At 40.2% G+C, this 26,144-nt stretch overlaps 2 protein-coding genes across 4 annotated transcripts in view; both read right to left on the reverse strand.

Moving 5' to 3' along the window:
- DSE (dermatan sulfate epimerase) overlaps nt 1-492 on the reverse strand; it is a 36,418-nt gene extending 35,926 nt beyond the window's left edge. For 2 of the 3 annotated variants that reach the window (XM_031610725.2, XM_090135865.1), the window contains exon 1: nt 10-385. The gene's annotated coding sequence lies outside the window, so the exon portion shown is untranslated. Of the gene's footprint in view, nt 1-9; nt 386-412 lie in introns of those variants that run through there. The other variant, XM_090135867.1, reaches the window with a different exon arrangement.
- Nucleotides 493-13,139: 12,647 nt separating this feature from the next.
- Nucleotides 13,140-26,144, reverse strand: part of NT5DC1 (5'-nucleotidase domain containing 1) — a 123,996-nt gene continuing 110,991 nt past the window's right edge. The window contains exons 11-12 of the mRNA XM_031611166.2: nt 25,210-25,378; nt 13,140-13,366 (exon numbers count right to left, since the gene is read on the reverse strand). Coding sequence (XP_031467026.2) covers nt 13,248-13,366; nt 25,210-25,378 — 288 coding nt within the window. The 3' untranslated portion in view covers nt 13,140-13,247. The remainder of the gene's footprint in view (nt 13,367-25,209; nt 25,379-26,144) is intronic.

Genomic DNA, 26,144 nt, shown 5'->3' on the forward strand with positions numbered 1-26,144 from the left:
CCCACTTACCTCTCACACTGGCACGTCTGCGAGGCTCCACTCAGCGCCTGCGGACGGCTCCGACGCTGCTTCGGGGGGGGGGGGGGGGGGGGGGCACAGATCTAAGCACCTCCAGTGCGCGGGGCCCGACCCGCGCCCCGTCGGCAGCCGCAGCGCCGCCGAGAGGAGACCCCGGGCCCGACGCGCCCAGCGGAAAGACGGGACGGGACGGGACGGGACGCGGAGACACGACGGTGCGGGAGCGCGCACTTTCTGCCGGCGGCCCCTGCTCGGCGCAGCCCCGCAGCTCCTCGGACCGCGAGTTTCTGCCGAGCAGCCCCAGGGCACGGAGCGGGGGGGCCGTTTTTCTACTCAGGAAGAAAGCGGCTGCCCCCTCCCGCTCCACCCCCTCCTCCCCGCCCTCCTTCCTTACCTCTCCCTGTCCTCCTCCTCCTCCTCCCCCTCCTCGCCCCAGCCCCTCACGCCATGGCGGCGGCGCGGTCCCGCTCCGCCCGCCGCCCCCACGGCAGCCCCCGGCCCCGCTGCCATTCCCGCACGGAAGCGGCGCGGCCGCCCCTTGTAGCGGGGTGCGCTTGTTGGAGCGCCGGCCGCAGAAAAAGGAAATGCGCACCCGGCCCCTAACTCCGTTTGTCGGAACTGCGGGTTCTGCACGGCTCTGCACGGAGTGTGGAGATGGAAGCAGCCAGGGGGGACTCGTTCAGTGTCCATCTCACCGTGCTGCATAATCATAGGATTATAGAATATCCCGAGTTGGAAGGGAACCATAAGGATCATCAAGTCTGACTGTCAGTCTATCACCACTAACCACATTCCTCAGCATCACATCTAAACGTTTATTGAATGCTTCTAGGGACAGTGACTCCACCACTTAACTGGTCAGGCCGTTCTAGCACCTGATCACTCTTCTGAGAATAAATTTTTTTCCCAGTATCCAATCCAAACCTCCCCTGGAACAACTTAAGGCCATTACCTCTCATCCTATCATTAGTTATATATGGAGAGGAGAGAGGGCCAACTTCCCTCTCTCCACAGCCTCCATTCAGGTAATTGTAGAAAGTGACAAAGTTTCCTCTGAGCCTCCTCTTCTCCAGATCAAACAATCCCAGTTCCCTCAGCTGCTTCCAGTAAGACTTGTGCTCCAGGCCCTTCCCAGATATGTTGCCCTTCTCTGGACATGCTCCAGTGCCTCCATTTCTTTCTGATAGTGAGGGGCCCAATGGAACATCTCACCTAAATGTCCCTTCAGAGTTCTTTTTCCCCACAATGAAACAACAACAAAAAAAAATCAGTTTGTCCATCTGCTCTTTGAAATGTGATGTGACTATATTTAAGCTTATATAAGCAAAAATGTGAAACATCAGCAGCATCCACACCAATCATCCTGACTTTTATGCAGCCACTCAAATGAAAAGTAATGGAAAATGGGACAACATAACTGATAGTTGGGAACAGCTGTCTTTGTCACTGATAACCAGGAAAAAGTACAAAACAAAGATTTTCAAATGTTTGTTGGCTATACAAAGCTGAGTATATTTCATCATCTTCAGACTATGGCTGGGATCCAAACAAAATCATTTACATGCAATAGCTCAGGATGCTGTATAGCCTCCTGGGGTTTCGATTTCCCAAAGCTTTTTCTTAACCATCACTTCAGTGGCGTTACTGAATCACGGCCTGGGCTGTAAGTGTACATACAAAACAAAACTGATCTTCTGAGGATAATTTTAAGCAAGCTTCACGGTTTATGGCAGTGTGATTTCCCTCTGTTCTACAAAGACTAATAAGCTTGTATAAACTAGGAGAAACTAAAAACTATACATTTATTTTTAATCCTTCCCTTCTGAGGTATTTCTCTGCCTATTGACAACCCTATTGGAATCCACCAGCAATTACTTCAAATTCAGAGTAGTTCCAGAGCCTGCAAGGAAGCCTTGCTTTGTACTGGTAGTGACATGCTGACAAGAAGGGAATGCTTCATCTTCAGTCATGCAAACATCAGATTAAGCGTTAGAAGATGTGTTTCTAAACACTATTTGAATGGTATTGGACTATAGAGCAGTTGTAAAATATTGGTGTTGTAACATGAATAAGCATGAGAAAAGCTGCATCCACCACCAGCCAGACATGGAGCAGAGGGAAAATGCATGAGAATTCCCACAACTGTTGGGATGCCTGTAGTGATAAGTAGGGAAATGTCCACATACTGGTCATATGTTAGCATCACATTATTACGTATTTAAATGTATTGAATCTAAGTAACACAGCATTGTTAACTTGCAGTTCTGAACAGCAATAATTCAAAACCTCATTTCTTGGTAGTACCTATCTGTGTTTCAGATAAACTGCACTATGCTGCTTTGTTGGAATTGAATACCTGTAAGGCATGCTGTGATCCTCTTGAACCTATGCACTCAGGTTCCTTTCTCAGAGGATGAGTTGAGATGTGCTTGGGTCTTGCTCTGACATGGAGATGGGCAGTGATGGAGAGCCACAAAGCCCCTCTGCTTTATGCCTTCTTGTATAAAATGAGCTCATTTTACTGCTCAGTAAACCATAAAGTACTTGTCAGGCTAAATAAATACAATGAAATTTATATGCAGTCATTCAGAGAAGCCTGACAGGCAGGAAATTTCCATTCTAGTTTAATTTCAGCTTTATGACTAATTGTTTTCTTTTTGCATCCTGAATGCGCTGCTTACTTCACAATCAGGCAGGCTCCCAAAATCAGGAAAGGCTTTTTCCAGAATTTCTGAAGAATTCTTAAGTTTTCCATTCATTTGTATATAAACAGAAGAATTACATAACAGGTCGAGGAAAAATCCTTCTACCGTAAGCAAGTAAGTCCTCAGATGGACTGCTGTGGTCTGCTTCATCCACTGCATCATTTAAGAATGGAGAGAGGAGAGAACTGAGAAAGACCCCAGTAGTAGACATTATGTGGATGGGGAAATGGAAAAAATTATCCCAAGGAGGAGAAGACTGGAGGAAGATATGACAACAGCCTCCAGTTACATAAAAGATGCTGAAAAGAAGAGAGTAATCTCTTATCCACATCCTCTGGGAGCAGCCTGCAAGTTGCAGTAAGAGAATTTTAAGATAAGTAGGAAAAAAGGTATCTTTAGGGATAAATAAACTAGCAGGAGTAAATGGCATCTCTGTCCCTGAGGACTTTTAAGAACAGTTAAGCATGTATTTACCAGGAACAGTTCAGGTCTAGAAAATCTGATGGTGCTTGCCCTTAGAGCGAGGGGTACCTTGCTTATGCCCACATGACCTGTCCAGGTCCTTTCCAGTCCTCTTTATATGGTTAAGTTCCAAGTGTGGCTTGCCATACCTCTTGCAAACTATTTTCGATCCAGTCACATTAGGGTCTCTTTATAAATGCAGAGAGGACTGAGTGCTTTCAGAACAGAATTCATCTGACCTGTTTCAGACATCTTCTTTAGGAGGTGATGAATCATGCCCCAGAGCTGTCTGTTCTTGCCACCAACACCAGGGCTGGTTTAAATGACCAACATGTCACTGTACAATTTCCACTGCAGTGGTGCCTCTGTCCCTGACATCTTTCACTTCCTCTCTGCTCCCGAGAGTCAGAAGCCCTTTTTATTTGTTCCTTTTATTTTATTGGAAACTCCCATTGAGATTGGTAAGTTTTGTAAATAATTTTCCTTAAGTTACATCATTCAACACTGAAACATATAGCACATTTACCTTTTGGGTGGCATTGCTCCAGAACAGACTTAGGAGAGGAATTAAATTTAGCTATTGGAGCTAAAGACCATTGGCTCGGCCGTTGTGAAGAGCATATTCCATGGAAATTGTCTGAAAACTACTCAGGTCAAAAACCACTCAACTCGTATGTCACACACTTTATTTATATTTCCTTGGCCTTTCTGGTAATGACAGCATTACCAGCAACATGAAAATCCTGGTGCCTTTGTGACTGAGAAAAATGTATGACAGCAGCAGGTTTTAGTGTGCATAGAGGAGTCACTGCTTTAGACACGATGGACAATGAAGACAGTGAGGTAGGGCTCATCATTTCTGGAGGAGATACAAAATGCCTCCTAATGCTTCATGCATGTTAAAGCTCTTGGTTCTTACATAGCGTGAAAATGTGGGAAAGATTCATTTCTTTAGGACTGGAGATGCTAGCTTACAGAGAGAAGCTGTATGTCATTCTTTCTGTTTCACACACATGGTCTTGGTCATTTTTTGTCTTTCTTCCTCCCAAGTCAATGCAACAGTAATTTTTCTCCTTTTATTTTTCCTCTGTGATTTTTTTTCAAGTTTCACCCTCTCACTGCAGACCTATTATGTGTGATGTGTTCAGACTCTAATTTCCATGTAGGGGCACTTCTACTTTTCCCATTAAGTAACAAAAGTCTTCAAACGAAGAGAGAAAAGTACCAAATTCTCCAGATTCTTTCACTAATTCTCCAAAACAATTGATTTCCTTATGATTGTAATCCTTGTTTTCTCTTCATCTCTTGTGCTCAGCTGTGATGATTTCTGATCTCAGCTCTGTGAACTGACATCCTCAGGATAAGGGCATTGTGGCAGCCTCCTCCTGTCACTGAGCAGCAGAGTCACAGATCTACATCCTTGCATAATGCTCATCCTGCCCTTCTCGCTCTGGGCTGCTCTGTCTGGTGGTTCCCTCATGACTGCATTAGCATCACATGAAGGGAGCTCTAATTTTCAGAATTTATCCTAATTCCATGTGGGGGAATGTTGGATATGGCCTCTTTTCCAGGCAGGGTGTGGACCAGACAGTGTCCTAACTCGGTTGTTACTGCTATGTCCTTCAAGTTTATGAGAGTATTGCATGATTCATACCATTTACTACTTGGGGATTTTGGGGCCTGGCTCGCAGCACAGGCAATGGGCAGAAACAGTCACAGCTCCAAAGCCAAGTAATTGAAGGAGTGGCTGAAAACAACCCTGAGAATCAGAAGGAACTGGAGATCTGGAACTCTTTTCTAACTAGCTCAGATACCTTCCAGGATCTGTCACACGCAGTGTGGTAAAGAGCAATTTCTCTCTCAGGAACATCTAGCCTGATGTTCCCATGGGTCTGTCAGGTGCCAGGCACATTTATGGATTGGCACAATGCCTTAGTGCAACAAAGGCTTCTCCTCCCTGTGTCTTCTGCTACATCTACACAGTGGGCATGGTGCTGTCTGTCCCACAGATGGCTTTTGCTCCTTCATAGCCAAAGTACTGGTAGGCAGCTGGAAGGGGAAGGCAGCAGCGGTGTTTCCTAAACAGTACTTTTTTATATGTAAATGAAACATCTTTCTCTGCTTTACATTTCCTTTGCTTCCCTCTCTCTGGCTCTCACCATGTGTTCAGCCTGGTTTAGCCTGAGGCCAGCAGACAAATTTGTGAAATTCCTGCAGATTTCACAGTGAGTGAGGAACTGTGACAGGAACCTCAGCAAGGATGGAAAAGGCAGTGAGTGGGGACTCTCATGCTCCTCAGACATCTCTGAAGGGAAGCAGCCATAAGGCAGGTACAAAGTTGCATATCCCAATACACAGAAGAAAGATCTGGCTCTGATAAAAAATGCCACGTATTCTTTGGTCTCTGCCTTCCAGCAGCAGGGCGCATTAAGAAGCAGTAGGACAGTATTGTTATTGCTTTTGCATCTCTGTTCATGGGCTGTGTTTAGGTGTACCTCTTCCCAGCAGCTGCCACAGTGCCCTGCTACCAGCTCCTTCAGCACTCAGCCCTTGCTTTTTCTGAGGGTGATCGGAGCAGGTTGGGGTCCCAGAACCATATGGCAGTCCCTGCAGTAGAACTTGCTGTTACTAAATGTTCTCAGATGTGTGATCTTTCTCAACATGTCAATATCTCTCCTTCCAAATTTCTGCAGTGTTACAAATCAAGCACTGTCCTCAGGAGAACAAAGCATCAGCGCTCATTCCCAGAGAAAACTTCAGATGGGCCCCATCAGCACTGCCTCACAGCCGCCTGCCACGTTCTCCTTCTCTGGATGCCAGATATGTTGCAATAATGTTTTCCATTTGTAACATGGTGCTTTCAATGAATAGAATCCACCTATTTTATGGAGTCACTTGATATGTGGAAAGCCAAGCAGACAACTACACAACTGCTGGAATTTGTGAAAATGTTTAAACATCACCTATTTAGGATCCTTCCCCCTCAGTACTTACATTTCATGCTCCCATTTCTCTCTCCTCCTTAGCTAGAGATGTGTCAGTGCAAAAGGTGTAGCTCAGAGATTGCCTTTGGGCACGTTGCTGCCTCTCTGTTTCTCATCAGAACCCTCTCATCTTGATTTGCTGTGCTCCAGTTACAGCTGAGACTCAAAGGTGGGATTTTCAAACACAGGCACAGGCATTGGAGACTCATTTCTATGTAACAATAACACTTGCATAAGCAGCATCATGGGATACCACAGTAATCAGTTCTGTACACTTGATTCTGAAGCAACACAGCCCAGCAACAATATATGTAGAAATATATATACATGCATACATACAAATGCTATAAACAGCAATGTTAATAATACTTTCCTAACTACTGTCATATTAATGGTTGTAATCAAATCTATTTTCTTAAATTCATACAGTTGTCTTCTGGTTACTTTTTTTTTTTTTTTTTTTTTCCTTGCAACTACTGCATTTAAAGTTCTTCTGCTTCCTGCCTGACTGGAAGATAAAAACAAAAACTTCACAAAACCAACTTCCTATGAAATGCAGATCGTTCCTTCATTCCCTCTGTCTCTGCATTCTCAGGTCATGGGATCCTTGCCCTTAATTGCTGCCAGTTTATGTGTATATATGAGTGGACATTACCACGTTGTCTCCGGGCAGCTTTGAGGGAAGAAACAGAGATGAAAGTTCACTGCTGCCATCACTCTCCAGTATTGCAGCAGCTGTGATTCTGTTATTCTGCTCCAGCAGCAGCCCTCCAGTAGTTGTTTCAGAAGTGTTCTGTTGGTGTAAGATAAAGAATTTCTGTCATTCCATTTCACAACATAACATTTCTTTTCAGGAAGCTTGAAGTGCCATCTCTTTTCTTGGAATTATCACAATATGCAGATTGCTCAGCAGCTGCTAGGGGCATCCACTGAAATTCTCAGAAGTGGCCTGAGGTCCCAGGGAATGACATTGCAGGAAAACTGTAATTCTCAGGTTTTATTTTGAGATAAGGCAAGTGTAGAGTTATTTACCTAGATACTTTTATTCCTCAGGGTTGGTAGAGCCTTTAAAAGTTGATCATCTAATAGAATTTTATTAGGCCATGGAGTCACAGTTTTCAGAGTTCCATTTGTGTTGTGTCAGAACAAGCCCTACCAAATGTTAATGGACTTGTTTTCCTAAAAGATATCCTCAAAATAACTCTCTTGTATGTTTTGGACAAGAAAATCTAATTTTTGTTTGTCTCATATACAGAGTTTAAGATATTTTATGATTGTTTTCTTCACTCTTAAAAAGAACCCAAGTTCTTCAGACTTTTGAGAGGAAAAGATCTGGTTCTTATCTGTGGCTGGTGCCATGTGGTTCCACTCTGCCCTTGTGTGGCCCCATCTGGAGCACTGCGTCCAGGCCTGGGGCCCTCAACACAAGAAGGATGCGGAGCTGTTAGAGCAGATCCAGAGGAAGGCCATGAAGATGATCAGAGGGCTGGAGCACCTCTCCTGTGAAGAAATGCTCTGTCAGCTGGACTTGTTCAGCTTGGAGAAAACAAGGCTTGAGGAAGACCTCATTGTGGCCTTTCAGTATTTAAAGTGAGCCTATAAACAGGAAGGGGGACCAACTTTTTATACAGTCTGGTAGTGATGGGACAAGGAGAAATGGTTTCAAACTAAAAAAGAGGAGATTTAGAGTAGATGTCAAGGGGAAATTTTTCACGGAGAGGATGGTGAGGCACTGGCACAGGCTGCCCAGAGAAGCTGTGGATGCCCCACACTGGAGGTGCTCAAGGCCAGGCTGCATGGGGCCCCAGGCAGCTGAGCTGATGGATGGCAGTGGCAGGGGGTTGGGACTCGATGGTCTTTAAGTTCCCTTCCAATCCAAAACATTCTATGATCCTATGATTCAGTATTCTTTGATTCTATGATTCACTTGTGCCACTGTCATTTTGTGCCTCACATCCTCTAATTTGCAGAAGGATGGAAGCCATAATGTGGTTTTGAAGTTGCTAGGATGGTTTCTTCCCCCAGTGCAAGTATTTAAAAGTTGTTATAACCATGTGTGAGAGACCGATGCATGAGCCCTGGCAGTGCAAGTGGAAAGCACACAGGGTTTTTAGCAGATCTGATTAAATCAGGTTAGCTCTGGTGGGGGCAGAAGTTAGATGCGGTGCTTCAGATGTTCACCCTTCCATGAACTGTGACATCTGGTCAGCTGCAAACCTGCTGTGGTCTTGCCATGCTGTTAGAGAGCTGTTGTGGGCATTCAGTTCATCCTGAAAGATTTCCCTTAGGTTTTTGTCCTACATTTAGGAAAGTGACCACTTACCCTGACCACAGCGCTATTCCATTGGCCTGCATACAGGAATCCCCATTTTGCCCTGTAGAGTTGGCAAACATTCCCAAGTCTGTTTAACTTCCTGGATTCCATTTTATTTTGGCCCCAATCCATGCTCAGTTTTCAAGCAGGCATTTCTATTTATAGTGCTTACAGAAAAGCAAGATTTGTTTCTTGCAATTAAATCTTTCCAAAAACAATTTTTTTTTTTTTGGTACAATTTCTTCTTTCTTGTGACCCTCCGAGGAAGTTTGATGTTCCACACACTCAGAACTGAACAAACATGGTTACAGGAGATGGGGCTGATTAGGGGACTGAGCCTTTTCCAGGAGGCTTTATGCCAGCTAGTTGGAGGTGTTTTTTGGGCAGTTAATACACATCTTGTGGCTGTATCATTATCAGTGTTGTACCATTAAAACTGGTGCCCTGCAGAGGAAAGGTTTCTATAGCTTAGCCAAGTGCTTGCCCTTCTAAATCTGATGAACTACTCTTCAGATGAACTACTATCTGCCACAAAGCAAGTGTACAAAAGAATATTTTGTTTTAAAAGTTGATTGCATAAATGTACAAGGTGAAAATAGCTACTTTAGGCCTGCCAGAAAACCTCATACCCTTTCACCAGGGAATTTAGAAGACAATCAAGGCAAAGCCCTGGTCAAGCAACATCTTTGTACGAGATCCCTAGTTCTACGTGCTAGTGTGTGACTTTCATCTTTTTGTACAGTTTTTTTGTAAACCTTATTCTCTGAGAAACTATCTCTACTATAAAATATCAACATTGTGTACAAAAGTATATTTTAGACTTACAGTGTTCTTGTCCTCTGTGGTGACAAAAGAACAAATGGAATGTTGAAAATCAGTCATCATGTTCTGATTGTTGACATCTTCATACTAATCTATATATCTTTAAACTCTGCTGCCATTTACCTTGATATGATTTAATGTACATCTGGAGTCAGGAGGAAAGATTTAAGGTACAATATTTACTCAGTAGTGTATTGAAGAAGTCATGGCCAAACGCTTTTCAAACAATGAGTAATGTAAAGTCACATCTCTACTGATGGTAAGAAAGGATAATTACCAATTGTATATCATCCCACACAGGTAGAAAACATGACTGTGCAACCACAGGAAAGAGAATGACTCCAAGGCCAGGTTGGAAACTGTTTTTTTTTTTTTTTTTTAATAGGGCAATAAGTGTCGGCCCTATCTGACTCCTCCCTCAGATTAGATTAGGACTCCTGGAATAAAGAGAATTGAGGTTTCTACAGGAGTGTGACTGTTTTGCAGGAAAATACAGGTGAACAGTTTTGAATTAGAGCAATCTCATTTGTGATCTGCAGTAACTCAGTCTTTACTGGGGGTTACATGGACCTGGCTGCAGCCAGATCTGAGGAAGCATGCCATGGAGTCTTTTCATATCCCCAGAGACCTACTCATTGCATAGCTCTATCAGAATCCACCTTGTCATGTTACCATGCCCCACTTTAATAGTGGTATTTTTCCTGGCAGGTTAGGTTTCCAGCTGTTATGCCAGCTAGGACAACAGCTAGCTGTTACCTGTAGGCTTAGAACAGTTTTAGGATTGCTGTTTTCTGGTGCCTATCACCAGCATGGTAATCTCAAAGTATTGCTTATTGGAACAAGCATTTTTTCCTGGGAATTCCATCAGGAACTGAGCCAGCACTGGTGCCCCACTGCACACCTTGGATTCTGGGCAGCTGTGGGACACAGCAAGGTAAGGAGCCTTCTTTCCTGCAGCCTCAGGTAGTGCTGGCCTCAGCAACGTCCTGCTTGCCAGTCTACTGCAGGTAAGTTATCTGCATTTGTTTGTTTGACTTTTACTCTCTGGGAACTGGGAAGCCTTTAGTTTCCAGGACAAGTCCTGTTCAGGAAACACACTGGACTCTGCTCATTGTTTATGCAGATTTTCCCATAGGTATTAAAGGTATTAATTTATTAAAAGTGTTAGTTTAGATTGTGTTTTGGTTGATTCACATGTTTGTTACTTGGAGTAGGTCAAGTTTTGCTTTATTGGAGGTTGCAGCACTAACCTGTCCTTGCACTGATTTTGGTTGACTTAGTCCCCCCTTTTTTGCTGTTCAGCTATAAAGTAAGTTCAGATATTTTTTTTTTTTTTTTTAAGAAATAAATTCTTTTTATTTTAAAATTAAGACACATATATTTGGTATCAAAGTGGATGACAAAAGAGACTAGTTGGTCAAGTTTTAAGCCAAACTGTGGCTTTCAGGACTATGTAAACAGACATGGTGATTTTAGTGACTCTTTTCAGCTTTATGTCTCCCTGCTGATACTTAAGATAGTTTTCAGAGATCACAGAATCACAGAACTGTAGGGGTTGGAAGGAACGCCAGAGATTATCAAGTCCAACCCCCATGCCAAAGCAGGATCCATACACTGGGTTGCATAGGTAGGCGTCCAGATGGGTCTTGAATATCTCCAGAGAAGGAGACTGCACAACCTCTTTGGGCAGCCTGTTCCAATAGTCTGTCACCCTCACCGTGAAGAATTTCTTTCGCATATTGGTGTGGAACTTTCTATGCTCCAGTTTATGGCCATTTTACTTTGACCTGTCCCCGTAGACTGCTGAAAAGAGGTTGGCCATGTCCCTTTGTCTCCCACACTTAAGATATTTATAAACATTAATTTTGCAGGCACTTCAGTGACCTTTCTGTCAGTGATCTCTCACAGCAGAATCCAAGAAATATCTGAGATTTCCAAAGGTTCAAATAATCAGGGAAAAAAAAAAACACACAACAAAGATTGTGTCTTTACAGTGCCTCGTTCAAGAGGAGCTAGCTCTATCAATTATCTTCCATCTGCATTTCTTCTCCCTCATCCCCATGCCATCTCCATTTTCAAGGGCCATCCTGTCCACCTCCCAAAGGTCCTCTATTGCCAACCTTCACTCCAGCAGCCTCTTGGGTGGTCAGGCCTCACCTCAGCAGTGCTGACCACATGGTAACTCCTCGGGCTGGTGGCTGAATCAAAATATACTAGGACAACAGATCTTTTGGGGAAGATAAGAACAATTGTCTGAGATTATGAAACCATTCAACCTTAACAAAATGTTCTATTTCATTTTGGAGGGCTTTGTAATAAGACTTGTTATATCTTCAGAGCTTCTTTAATGAGAATAGTCATTATAAGAGTCTTTATATACTGATATACAGGAACTCTGTTTTTAATTGTTTTGCAAATGCTTCAACTATTTTTCCAATATCTTCATGCAGCCACAGACATGGGGAGTCACACTTCCAGTAGCATTTGTGTTCAGGCCGTCCTTAGAATTTGTCATCTTTCCATTCAAAAAAAACCAAACATGCTGACACCAGGAACCAGGGTCTTAGAAGACTTCATTTTCATGAGGCATTATATCTTAATTTTCTTTAAAAACAACACAGAACAAAACCAAGAAAACCCCCTCAAAGTTGAAAAAATTGAATTCAGAAAAATAAAGGCATGAGAGTACGTAGTATTGGTTTGGATTGGAATGTAGTTAGAAATTATTTTCAAGGGATTACCTAATTCAGGTCAGAATTTCAAATGATGCAGTAATCAGGGATCTGAGACTTCAATTTGTATACTTTTCTACTTAGTGCAAATCATACCCTTATCTTGAGCCAGATTTGCAGCCCAAGATGTTGATGCTAATTTATATATTTCAAACTAAACACAAGTTCTTACTTTTTGCTGCCTTAAGTCAAATATTTTCAGCCTATGCTTTATGAGGAAGAAAATAGTGCTTTCATTTTCCTTCCTCATCCACCTTATTTTAATTCTTTTCAATTCTTCTTCTTAATTGTTTTATTTTTCTCTTCCAAAATATAATGCTTAATATTAAATTGAAAAAGTTGCAAATCACTTGTAAATATGAATTTTAAAATTCTTTCCTTACATAAATAAAGGTAGGAAAAAGCATGAAACAGACACTGGTATCTCTGAAATGAGGTGGAATGGCGTTTGCCTCTGCTTCTGAGACAAAATATTGTAATTGGTGAAACTGTAAAACGGATGAGCTACGGTGACGTGTCAGGAGTTACCAGAAGTCAAATCCATTCTGAGAATTTTACCATTGGTTAGGCACTTGCAGGAATACAAAGCATGTAGCCAAGGCTCCTCCCAGGACTATAATTCTGTGTTTTGCTGCCTAAATTTCATTCATGTCTCTTTTTGGCTATGATGCATCTTCCTCTTTAGGCCTCAGTATTTCCATTTCTCCAAGAACAATTGCAGTACTTCTCTGCTTTGTTTAGACAGCAAAAGAATAACTTCCTCATGGCTTGCAAAACAAGCTCAGGTCTATTGTCATAACCTGATCTGCCAAGGTAACTCTTAATGGAGTAGGCTGAGTCTTTCATGTCTTTCCTGGTTTTTGCAGCAGCAACGGCACCACCATAAATAGAGATAGTACTGAAAATGTCCTTGAAAATTTAGTATGTAAGCTGAGATGAATTGTTAACAGTACATTTCTCTTAAAGTATCTGGGCAGTGCATGGAAAAAGCCAGTTACTGTGTGAAATTTAGTCCTGGTAAGGAGATTTACAAAGTATGCAATGCTTACCTGTCCCAGCTGGACTAGAGAAACAAGGGAAATAAATCTACACAGGAGTCCGCTTTAATTCATCATTCTATTTTATGAAGCATCAAACAGCATTTTCACCAATTAGCATTTAACAGCAGTTAAGAAAGGATCACAGGGTTATTGAAAGAAAAGCCAAAAACCTATTTCATAGTCACTGATTCCTCACTTGGCAGCAGTGCTCTTGGAGGGCTTGGGTAGTACCCAGCAGTTGCTGAGCTATTTGAGGAAAATCGTGTAAATCTATAATCCAGTGGTAAATCTGAAAGACAGAAATATACCACATCTGATTAGCAGCACAGTCCATATCACATAAAAAATAAGCCTGTGGTGAATAGCAGTACTTCTTAAGCCCTTGAGCTGTTTGCTTACTGGCATTAAAACTCAAATCGGATTGCATGATTACATATTTATTTGACATCTTCAGCTGTCCAAGGGATTGACTTTCAGAGTTTATTCAACTGCAGTAAAGGATATTCAGTTCCTAGATTGCTGAAATAATGCTATACTAGTCATAGAGAATGATTAGATGAATACTAAAAAATCAAACAAAAATCTTTTTCAAACCTAGATGGAATTTTCCTACTAGAACAGCTTTAGGTTCTTCGAGCTGACACTTTTCTCTTTTATCTCAGCAATCAACTGATGAGAGCCCCATTTAAAACAAAGTCTTTTTTTTTGGGGGGGTGGGGGGGTGGGGGGGTGGGAAGGAGATTGTTGTAGCAAGATTCCCACAAGGAACCCACTTCGGGACTTTCTTGAAGTTCAGTGTTAACACCATCATTTTGTATGAAGCCTTCTTGAAAATTTGCGCTCGTAACTTGGCATACCCATTGCATCCACTCTGTAAAGAACACTGAATACATTTAAATAGTTCTGAACAGTCAAAGCTTTCTTTCCTTTCCTTCTTTTAAAAAGACTTTACCGGCAGCAGTGCCTCCTCCTACAGGAAACTGATACTTCTCATACTTAGTTCTTATTCAAAGTTCAAGAAATCAAATAAAATAAACTGCACACATATAAAATTTTATTCAACAATCACTCTCCTATTAAGTGGGGGGGAAGCTCAGATCCTACCTAGTTTTCTGTAGTTTTCTGTTTAGAACCAAAGCAAAACAAAAAACTAAACTAATCTGAACCTTTTTTTGGGGGGGGGGGAGGGAAAGGTTTGAAATACATTTGGGCTGATATCTAGATACTACAGGCTATACATTTTTTTGCATTCAGCTCCTTTAGTGAAACAGAAAAACACAATCTTAGCCGATTCAGATCAAACAACTGGAAGTTCAGCTCTATCTCAGCAGCAACTCTTATGCAGACAGCAGGGCAGCATCCAGGCCTGCAGCTTTAAGACCACATAAAACACAGCTGAAGCAAACAAATCAGAATCTAGATCCAGTTGAGAAATCAGATAAAGACTGGAATAAAGAAGCAATGGGAGGATACTTCATTGCAAGTGAATTACGCTCTATTAAGTGGATTACTTCAACTAGTCAAAGAAGCACATTTTCTCATTCTTTCTTAGCCAAGGGATTCTCTAGGGCTCTTTGTGAGCACAGCAGAGCAGGCAGATGTTTCCTAGTCTACTGAGTAAAGAAGCAAGGATTCTGAATATTGTTATAAACTATAAAATTTACATGCCTTTTTTTATCTAAAAGCTTTCATTAGCTTTTTATTCCAGCAGTCTGGAGTCTCCCAAGAGCAGTTTAACCAAAAAGCAGCAGCATAAGTGATGCAGACTTACTGTATATTTCCTTATCTTGAAGAAATGAGCAGTTAGATCAAAATGGCAATTCAGTTGATATTTCATGGTAAACTAGCTTTAAACGATCAGCTTAGATGCCGAACCCATTCTGAATACAATGCACAGGACTCCAATAGAGAATAATAAATTTTTACATATTCAAAATCCAATCTGTCCATTTAAATATTGCTTTTGTCTGAGCAAGTTGACTGGATGAGCAGAAGGTATCCGTATGTAAAAATGTTGTGTAAGGCATCACTGAAAGTTACATGAAGCAGATACTATTCATCACCTACAATACTGATTTTATGTCACAAATATAGGAAAACATCTTCCTGTATTTTCAGGTTTGTTTTCATCAGTGATTTCATTTGCTGCATCTGCCCTGCCTGGAGTTGGGAACACTTCACGCTACTGCTTTATTTCAGTGTGATTTATTTATGTGAAAGCCCTGCACTGATCCAGAAATACGTAATTGGAATTCTAGCAGCTATAAATAAATCAGAGTGAAGATGAAGGGTAATTACTCAAAGAAAGAAAAATGAAGATTTTATTGAGGGGGGATATACAATTATGAAAAAATGGAAATCCAGAAAATGTCAGAGAGGAAGTGTGCTGTAAGGTCTTTTAAACGTAGCTCTTCTGAAAACTCTGAAACATCACACAAATTGCAGTTGCCTTGGATGGCAAAGAATTCATGGTAGCTGGACACCAAAGCTCAGTCCAGCTTTTCTGGATGCAGATGGCAATGGTATTAGCAGTGCTGGCTCATCAGCAAAGAACTACGGTAGAGGTCTTAAGTTTGCCTCCTGGACACAGCAGCAATTGATTTTGTACTTGGTCTTATTTTCTACTGTCACTGGTGGCACAGAAGAGAAATGAACACTGCTTGCTTTAAAAGGAAATAATAAAAGATACAGTATTTGATAATAAAGCAAGCCTCAGTTAGGAAAGAAATGAGTGCTCATTTCCAAAATGATTGTTTCCTAGTATTTTTACCAATAAATATCTTTAGGCTCTACTACTGCATACATTCACAGCTGCTGCTGTCTTGGTAGAGCTTTACATCTGGGCATTCTCTTCTCACCCAGCCCTGATGGAGAGCTGTAGATTAGAAGGGGGCACATACACAGCTCTCTCTTACATACAGTGGGGGTCTGATCAGTGCTGATCAGCCTAGAATGACAATGGATTCAACACAAATCTCATCTCATATTGCCACTCACCTAGGAAATAAAACAACAGCAACAACAATAAAAAAAAAAACAACCACAAAAGAACCCCATGCAAACTAAACAGACTTAGGTTGGAAGAAAGATCTAGCTGGCTTTACCCAAAGAGATTGTGCAGGGACCTAAATCCTGGACATTTTCTATGGTACATAGATTCCTCCAAGACTCATCTTGTTCCCAGTATTCATTTTCATAGCCCAGCCTCCTAAAAGTCAAACATGGAGTGTCTCGTAGTCTATATCTCTTTCTAGATCTACAGGAATTCTAGTTGCCAGATGTAGCCTTGGGAATATTCGTGCTCCCAAAGCAGAGCCTGAGTGTCAGTGAGTGATGAGAGCCAGCTCCCTTCACAGTAGCTGTGCAGGCAGAGTATCCTGGTGCTTCTCAATGGCTCAGCTGGTGCTCAGGATTGCAAGCTGCTGATCACAGAAGGTTCCCAAGGTACCCTGCCCAGCCCAACCTCACTTGCAGTACTTGAGCAGCCCCAGTTTAAATAAAATGGTGATGGTGATATTTGAACAGTAACCACTGCCAGGCTTATTCCAGTCACTAAGATGCTGTGTTCCAGCTACTAAGACCCAGCTGTTAAGTGATATAAATTATAACACTGTGCTCTGATGCTTTGGCATATCCATATTCATACCTGTAGGTGATAAAGATGGATTTATTTTGTACTTATTACTTGACTACATTACTTGTGACTCTGTTATTATAAGCCAATAAATGAAAGCCAAAAGCTCTTACTGGGAAAAAAAAAACACAAGAGTTGTAGCCACAGGGTTGGAAGGGGAAACCACAAGAAGAAGGGAAAACGTAGTAGTTTAGATGAGTAATCAGGAAAATATTTGAGTAACTGAATGGAAGTTAGTTATAATCTAATCCTGACATAGGCTTGCTTGATAAACTTAATACTCATATTTAATCTTTCTCTGAGATTTCCTTGAACAAATCAATACTTGAAACAATTATAATCTTAACTAAGGTCTTTAGGTGGAAGATATTTCTCCAATTAAAAGCACAGTCCAAGCCTAATGCAGATTTCTCTCAAAACGCACAGAAGAAATATCACAAAGAATTTTGCAGTAGTGACCACAAAAAGGAGAACAACATTCTTTTGCAGTGACAACACAGCAGCATGCTGGTGATGCATGAGAAGCCCACAGACCAAGGAGTTCCCACTCCTGGAGGCAACAGGGCTGCAGAAACCTTGTAGTAAAGAGAAGGGCAGGACTGACTGAACCCACACGAGTGCTTCTGATTGCTATCAAGGGATATGTGGGGGACGTGGGGGAGAAGCAAAAAGCTCTTCAGCAATACGATTCAACTTTGAAAAACTTCAGACTGCTTAATTGTAGCAAATATCAAAACACAACAATCTATCACATGGCTCAGCATGCAGGTAGCATAGCTATATGGGCAATCATCAGCCAATATTAATTCTCTTGTTTTTACAGGAATTCCAGTAATTTACTCTAGCTTAGGAGCTTTACCATAGAACTTTGCTTGTATTGAAAAGTTGTTATTGAAGAAAAAGGAAAATATTAATTAATATTAACAATTTCTGAAATAATTTCTTAACAGAAGAGTAAGCACACTTTTGGCTGCACTGTCAAGAGAACTACTCTGTGGCCTGCCAACCTACAGGAGGAGTACCAACAGTACTGAGTGTAGAGTGTTTTTGGAAATATGAAAAATTTTTATCTTCTGACCTAATTCTTTTTTATAAAAATCACAACAGCTCTTGCAGCAAGAGCTGGGAATGTGAAGGAATGCACTAGTAGCAAAAACAAAAAACCCCAACGATGCAATCAGATTTATCTGACAGCAGTTATTTTTAGCAAGACATCTCAGGCAGATTTTCCTAAACACGAGATCAAATGTTTTCTGTATTAACCCAAAGCTCTTGAAATACTTAAGTGAGCATTCCTTCTACCAGTTACATGAAAGTCACTGCTGCTGTTTGAAGGCTCTGCAGCTGAGCAGTGAGAGAGGAGGAGGATACCTGTCTGTAGGTGTTTGTTTGAGATGGGAAGATGATCAGCAGCGGGGGGCTCTAGAGAAGGAAGGTGATAAAGCTGCTCAGCTTGGATGTAGCTGGCACTCGCAATGTGCTGTTTGAGACAGCGCAGTTTATGCACCCATAGATAAAGACTAATATTGCTTTCGGTGAAACTGCAGAATTTCTGCTTTAACCCTTTAACAGCTTTTCCCATTGTGGCTGCACTGTTTGGAGAAAATGCCTGCTGCTCCGCCACACAGAATCATAGAATCTTTTGAGTTGGAAGGGATCTTTAAGGGTCATCTACTCCAACTCATGTGCAATGAACAGGGACACCTACAGCTAGATCAGCTTGCTCAAAGGCCCATTCAGCCTGAGCTTGAGCGTCTCCATGTCTCCAAGGAAGGAATATTTGTAATATGCCCCTGGCAGAAGAGCTATCCTGGAACCTCGCCATTCCCAGTTGCTGTTCTGCAAGTGATCAAACTATTACGCTATAATACTCTCAAATATTTAGATAAAGACAATGTAAAAAAAAATAATTCTAAGACATAAGATATCCTAATGGCATATACTAGTCTTTCAGGAATCACTCAATTAATGTGTTTGAGTGACTCATCATAAGTGTGAAAGCCTGCCTTGTTTTTTTTTTCATGCACTACTATCTTAATCTGGAGGAAATATGTTAGACACCAGACTACATGAAGGTACCAACAACTTTTTTTTTTTTTTTTTTTTTTAATATATAAGATTGCAAGTTATGTAAAATTTGATCTAGTTAAAGAAGTCTTTCCAATGCTTGGTGGCTTACCTACTTGCACTTCTTTCCACACTCAGAAATTATCAACATGTTATATTACCATCAGTATTTTCAAATAAGAAACCTAAACCCACCCCACAAGCATGCGATCTAGTCAAAACCCAATTACAGCTTTAATTGCAGCCTGCAAATGAAATTATGCTGCTTGAGTTGAAGGATAACTTTAAAGTAGAAATGACTGAGTGGTTCCACCTTTCTTAATGAGTTGCTCATGAGTTCTCCCTTTAATCTTTTAGAGGTGGCTGTGCTTTGACATTTCACAGAGTAGAACAGGGATTGCAGGAACATTTCTGTCAGTTATTGGCTAGGAAGTAATTTTTTGGATTCTGCATGACTTGACGCAGCCTTCAGGGGCACAAGTCAACACACCTTTCTGGAGGAGCAGTGAAAGGCAGACCAAAACATAACACTGAATCATCCGTTCTATGTCCAAAATTACTAACAAGATATTTGATTAAATCTTTTGGAAAAGTTGGTCTCATACCCTTTGGCCAATACCGGGTCCCGAAGACTATTTAGTGGTTTAGACAAGTATTAGTGGTTAGTAATATTTTCTTATGGTTGAGATGCAGTTTACTGTCAGTTTCAGTTGTATTTTGCAGCTGAAAAAATAAATACATTGTTTGTTGCGTTGAGTGTATTGTTCTGTCTCTCTATTCCGAGCACTGAAACTAGTTTCCTGGAACAGTTAAATCAGATTTAAATTATCTAACATTTTTCAATTTACACAGAGTCGGAGGAAGATGCTGCTAAGCCACCTGAACACGTCTCCAGTAAACTAACTTTGCTACCAGTTTTTTTGTACTAAAATAGCAGAACCAGAAAGAGGTTCAGAAACCATGTTGTTATATATATGTATATATATAACATTAAAAAAATATGTATTTTTTTCAAAAAAGGTTTGTTATAAAAATGATCTCTAGGGTCTTTTAATAACCAATGCTTTTTACAGCAGCTAAGCCCAGAAGGAAGGCAGAATCATCCAAGCATTTTGTTAAACTGAAATCTCTAGGATACTGTGAAGATACATTCTTACATTGAAAGTGTTAAGTAAAAGCATGGTTGTAAAGCTTTACACGTTAACGTTTACTACTAGTTAATAAGTAATTTATAATATGCATACTTCTATATGTTTGAGTTATGTTATATCATTATTACATTCTTTGAATAAGTAAGAGTTTGTTATTATCTGGTTACAGGAAAGTCCAATTTAATTTTAATAGGAGCTAGATTTGACTATATACAACATAATTTCAATGAAAAGGTGTAGAACAAATGTATTAAAATATGGTGGTTCATTTTTTTTCTGTCGTTTCACTCTAGTAATAATTACACATGATAATGCTCAGGATATAGAAATTATATATCGCCACATGCTTAGTTAAATTCATGACTTCCACAGTAATAATAAATTCCTCATGGACATTCATGTTTAAAACACATGTTGAATGCAATTTGCAACCAATGTGTGGTGGGCAGACCCGTGTATCTGCAACACACACTTTGCTAGCTCCAATGTCCCAGCCACAGCTGCCTTCTGCTTTCCATTGTGCAGACAATTTGCAACTCTAAGCAGAAACATGAACTCCTTTGCTATGGTTCACTGGCAATTTCAGCATTATATTTATACAGCAAGCAGACTGACAACTGAAACTCCTGGAGAAAGAGACAGGATATGGGACTCTGGCTTCTTTAAAAAGACAGTTTTGGCAAATTATAACAAATTTTTCTCTTCTATTAGTCAATTGAAATAGCAATAAGGCATGAGAAAAACTTACGTACTCTTATGGGCAAAGTATGGTAAGATTTCATATGGCTCACAAGCTTTAAAGAAACATATGATCCTCACATGCAACATAAGTTTGGTTACCACATCTCCAAAATGTGAAATAAACTGTGCCCATAAAATACTTTTGCACTAATTCTTTGAAATGCAAGTCTTTGGAGCTGCCACATTGCTCATTTTGCCTACAGCATCTTTTTAAATGGCAAACCTCACCATTCAGAGGTTATGAGACAAGTTCAGGAGCCTAGGTTAACAACCATGACATTTTATAAAGTTTTATTTGGGTTATCTGTATTAGGATTTAAGGCCCACTTTCTCAGGCTTTTTTTTTTTTTTTTTTTTTTGTTAATGCAACAAAGAATGGAAGAAACTTATTAGAATTCTCCCATAAGCTTTGAAACAAAAGAGTTACTTATCATGGAATTTTTTGAAGTGTTACTTTTATTTAAAAAATATTAACTATTATAAGGTCCAAAGTAAAAGCCTGAAATATGTGCAGAATTTTTTTTGGATCATAGAACTGGCAATCACTGGTTGGCGATTTCACTGACTTCTGTAAAAGCTTGCTCAGTAGCTAAACTATGATTTGTATTTGATATCTTTGTAAATTGGGGAGATCTGCCAGTTACTGTTGGAATATCTGCATGATGCAGGGCCTATCATTATTTACACAGACATCTGGTAATTCGATGGGAACGCCACAGAGTAGCAGTCAACTACTTGACGGTACCATTCACGTTATGCAGGTATGATAGATAAGCATATCTGCCTCTACTTGTCACAAATCAAACTGTCTAAAATTGAGAACCGTATAGTAGAGACTGGTTTATGCAAACTGCCATTTTTTTCAGACTAATCCCCACATCTTTTAATTTCTATGTGTGAGCTAGAATGTAACATTCCCATGGTAATGGATCCTGCTTTGTAAAATCTGGCTTACAATATCATTGTGCTTGAAAATGGTCAAGAACAGTGAGGGAGCTGTAAATGAGGAGAGATTTAATAGCAGAAAAGTGAAGAAACAGATGGACTTGTGAATGAGGCATTGAGAACAGGAGTAGGAGTGTTGGCTTCTAATGTTTTGTTAACCATGTACATGTCAGTATAATTGTGAATCTTCAGCTTTCAAATTCTTTAGAAAAGTCTTCTTGCTTACTGAAACAGGGAAGGAAAACTATCTCGTAAATGAACTTTGAACTGTTTAGAAAACTTTTAGCTTAACTCATTTCCTCTTAATATTACAAAGACACAAACTTACTGCTACTTTTCAGTTAAACTTTTTAAAATATCGTCTAAATGTCAAAGTAATAATATCTTAAATGAAGAGTTTTATTTTACCCCTATGTGATTTCCTCTCCAGAGGAAAGTACATAGAATTTATTACAGAAGACCCTTTCTGTCCTTTGGGTGATTTTAATGATAAAGAAAATGTTCTTTTTAATGCCCAAGGAAAATGTCAATTCCTCTTAAGAGATTGCCAGGGGAATTGAGATGACAAGCTGTGGCGTAGTAATCTACAATCTCACTAATGCTTTGTTTGCTAAAGATGTGATTAGAATTCAAAATTTCTGATGCATCTTTGAATGCAAAACCTTCTTGGATCAGATACTGAATTTTCTACTAAAGATGGGGACAGAAGTGTAGAACTACTACATTCATTCAGCACAGAAAGCTAGAGAAAAATGAACTGGACTGTTTTTTAACCAAGCTGTGATTTTGCTAATTACACATACAGTTTACGTATATGCTCTGTTACTTTATACTTTGAATGGAGAAAATCTGCTACACAGCATTCCCTGTGAAGCCCTTTCCTACAGTGCTCTTTGGTGAGTATCAAGTTGTTCCCTAAATTTAGGTACATGTTTAAATTCTTTACATGAAACCATTAGAAGGCATCTGCACCAAACCCACAAGAGGTTGGTGAAAAAAGAGAACTGTCAAAGTTGTTTCTATTCCAACTTTTCAATCCAAAGCTAAGGCCTTCATTCTTTTTTTTTTTTTTTTTTTAAACACATTTCATGCATTAAAAAAAGAAACAAAAACAGAAACAAGCTTAAAGACTTCTATTAACCCCCCCAAAAAAATTTCTGATAACTCTTTCATAACAATTCTCATTTAAATTTTGCCTAAAAATCAGTGCTTTTTGTGAAACACCACTAGTATTTACTTCTGTTGAATCATGTTGAATGTATTTTTTTTAATAATATTTTTCAAAGACAAGCGAGTCTGGAGAAGTAAATCAGGCTGTTCATTATGCACATTTTGCAGCCAAACAAGAAGAGTCAAGTGTATTTAAAATTAGCCTAGCAGCAGTTGTTTGGATCTCACCAAAAATTTTTGCAAATCACAATCTGTTGGGGCATTTATTCGTATGTGGTACTGCTTATTGCTCACACAGACATCCTAAGCTGAAGCTGGTCATGGCTAACAGTGGTGTTGAGCACAGAGCTCAAACAAGGTTGCCTATCAACTCCAGGACCATGGCAGCTGCTCACAGAGAGCTTGCCATATGGTCAGCAAAGTGCAACTCTGAGGAGCTTGAGGAAGAGTCTGTGTTTGTGCAGCTTGGCTGAGGGAAGTCCTCTGCTGGTGATTAAAATGCACGAATAGGAAAGGAAAAGCTGGAGTGCATCAAACTCACATAACCTGTTTAAACCTCTTCTAGTGAGTTATACCAAAATAGCTGCAGCTATTAAGCTATTTAATCTATGGCTTCAAACTGCAGCCAAAAACTTCAGGGCTTGGTAAAATGGGGGCTCACAAGTTAAACAAGGTATTCTAGAGGAGTCAGGAATGCCTTAACCTCCATAAAAATGAACATCTGTGTTTAGCACAAACAAACAAGACCGACTTCTCTCATTAAGAAACCATAGATTGTTGTATGTTCAGCTTTGAGTCTACTGTTCAGGCACACAGCTGCAAGTTAAAAATTTTAGTTCTCCACTTGCTGTCCTTTAGCTGTGTGGGGATGCACACAGCACCCTTCCTGATGGAGGCACAGGCTTTGCAAGGGCTCCACAGCTGATAAACTGTGAAAAAACAGACAGCTATACTGCTCCTGCACTTCAAGCAATAATTTATGCATACATAACTTGAATGTTCTCACCCCTTCATCTATAGCTGGAAAATTCCTGATAAGTTTGCGGTCTAGAGCATTTGCTAGCTGTGCAGATTGAGCTGTGGTTTGGGGAGCTGGTGGAACGGAAGATGTTCACAGAACCCTGTCAGCCTCTAGGCCAACACTTTCAAAGCAAACCACAGAATGATGCTGCAAGAAGTATTAGAAGGGAATTTTACAGAAGTTACCTCTCTCTTGGCATTTTTCCTTCTTATACTTGGGCCCTGTACTTCTAGGCTGAACTACAGACTGCAACACAGTAAATACAGGAAGCATAAATAAATTCTGGTGCTGTATCAATTTTCTACTCTGAGATATCCTCATCAGATACGTCGGTTTGTAGACTTTGGTTGCAAAGACAATGTCTATGAAGTGTTCTGCCAGTGAAATAACTGGCATATCTGAAATATCTCTCAGAAGAACTTTATTCATTGGTCTTCTGCATGAAGTACGCCACAGATGCTGAGCAGTGGGGTTAGTAACAAATCGCTGTGGTCTTTGTAGAGCCAAGTATATAATTCATTTAATACTTTGTTTATTCCTTTAGAAATCGTGTATCAAAGTTCAGTAAGGAAAAATGACAATCGAAACTACCTAGATAGAGGATCTTTACAACCACTGCATAATCAACTGATATGTACTGCAGCTGCAAAGCTTTTGCAGTATCAGTGCTACAGCTACTGCTACAAACCACACAAACTAAAGCATGGTCCCTCCAGAGATAAAGACCAGTTAAATGAAAATAAGATCTGTCATGATTGTACCTCTGGCACAGCTCTGATGGAAAAAATATAGAAAGTCTGAGTACTTTCTGAGTTGGATGAATTTTTTGGAGAACAAGACACTGCTTGTTAGGCTTTTTTTTCCCAGATAAGGAGTAAATTTTAGGCTCAATTTGTGTCCATGACGGTGCAGTTTCAAAAGGTACGACAGACAAAAAGAGAAAAGCACAGGTCTAAGCGTTCTTGGCTTCATTACATTCTTGTGTTTGTTCATTTCAACTTTAATGGCATAAGCAAACTGATAAGATAATGAACTAGATCAAAGGGGAACAAATTTTGAAATCTTAAGAAAGCTCCAGTAATTTTGCATGCATTTGTTTCCTAGCATAACTCACCACCAAAGGCAGAAAGAGCAAGATGGTGTGGGGAAGTCCTGAACTCCTGAAATGCTGCATCTTGTTTCTAACATGGGGCAAATGAAGCACCTTATCTTTGCAGACACAAACAAGAAACTAGCACAGCAAACACTACAAAAAACATAAACATCAGCTGCTGTGTGATAGGAACAGAATATTTTGAGATATATTTTGGGTACATGGAATCTCAAAAATAAACCCATGGTATGACAAAATTACTATGAGTACTATAAGTTCATGAAGAAAAAAAAAACAAAACCTCTCTTACCTGCAATTGCTTCAAGACTAGGGATTGCAATAGTGCTGTAAGTGCTAATGCATTTACAGGACCATGTACGAACTAAGGTTTCCTCTGCATTTTCCAGACCTGGAAGTCTGTCCACGAAGAAAGAACCCCACTGCTCAGATACAGAGTAGGGAATTTTGGGCTGATATCCCTGAAATAAAAATGAGAAAACATGTAAGCTTAGAAAAAATATCTACATGCTTATGCAACCACAAGCATTAGTTTAAGAAGTCTCTAGTGTTTTTCTCATTTTCTGGGAAAACTCTATTTCATCTCAGGAACAACGTGGCTTAAAAATACTGTGAAAAAGAATAACAATCATACCCTAATAAGGCCCCTAACTTTGATTTAAACAATTTCCCTTGGAAGAAAAAGTTGCCTTTAACCTTTTCCCCAAATAAATCTGTCTGTTATTCTATTTCAGATAGTGGGACCAGCTTGCTGATTTTCTCTGCCACAGCATCTGAGCAGCACGATGCAGCCGGGAGTTTTTCCTACCAGACAGAAGCAACTCCACCAGCTGCTGAGCTGCAAAGGATGTAGTGTTTCACCTGTGCTACTTTATCTGCTTCTCAGCTGATAAATGAGAACAGAACCATGTAAACCACAGAGAGCGACTCAGTTGCATAACACTTATGAAAAAATTGATTTTTTCCATGTATGTTTTTCAGTCAACAATATACAAACTCATTAAAGCGGCATTGGGAAAACTGATCTTTTTTTTCTGCAGTTCATCTTGAAACCTGCTATATATTGCCATGAGCAGCCAGAAAAAGCTCCATGAGTCCTTTACAGAAAGATTAAAAAACGTAAACCAAAATTGCAAACTACACTGCAGAAAATCTGTTAAAGTCATTTGTGTGCAAAGTACATTTTCAGACGAACAAAGCACAGAACAGACATCTGGGTGCCTCCAG

Source organism: Phasianus colchicus, chromosome 2, assembly GCF_987193195.1.
Source record: "Phasianus colchicus chromosome 2, bPhaCol1.hap1.1, whole genome shotgun sequence".
Classification (NCBI taxonomy): domain Eukaryota; kingdom Metazoa; phylum Chordata; class Aves; order Galliformes; family Phasianidae; genus Phasianus; species Phasianus colchicus.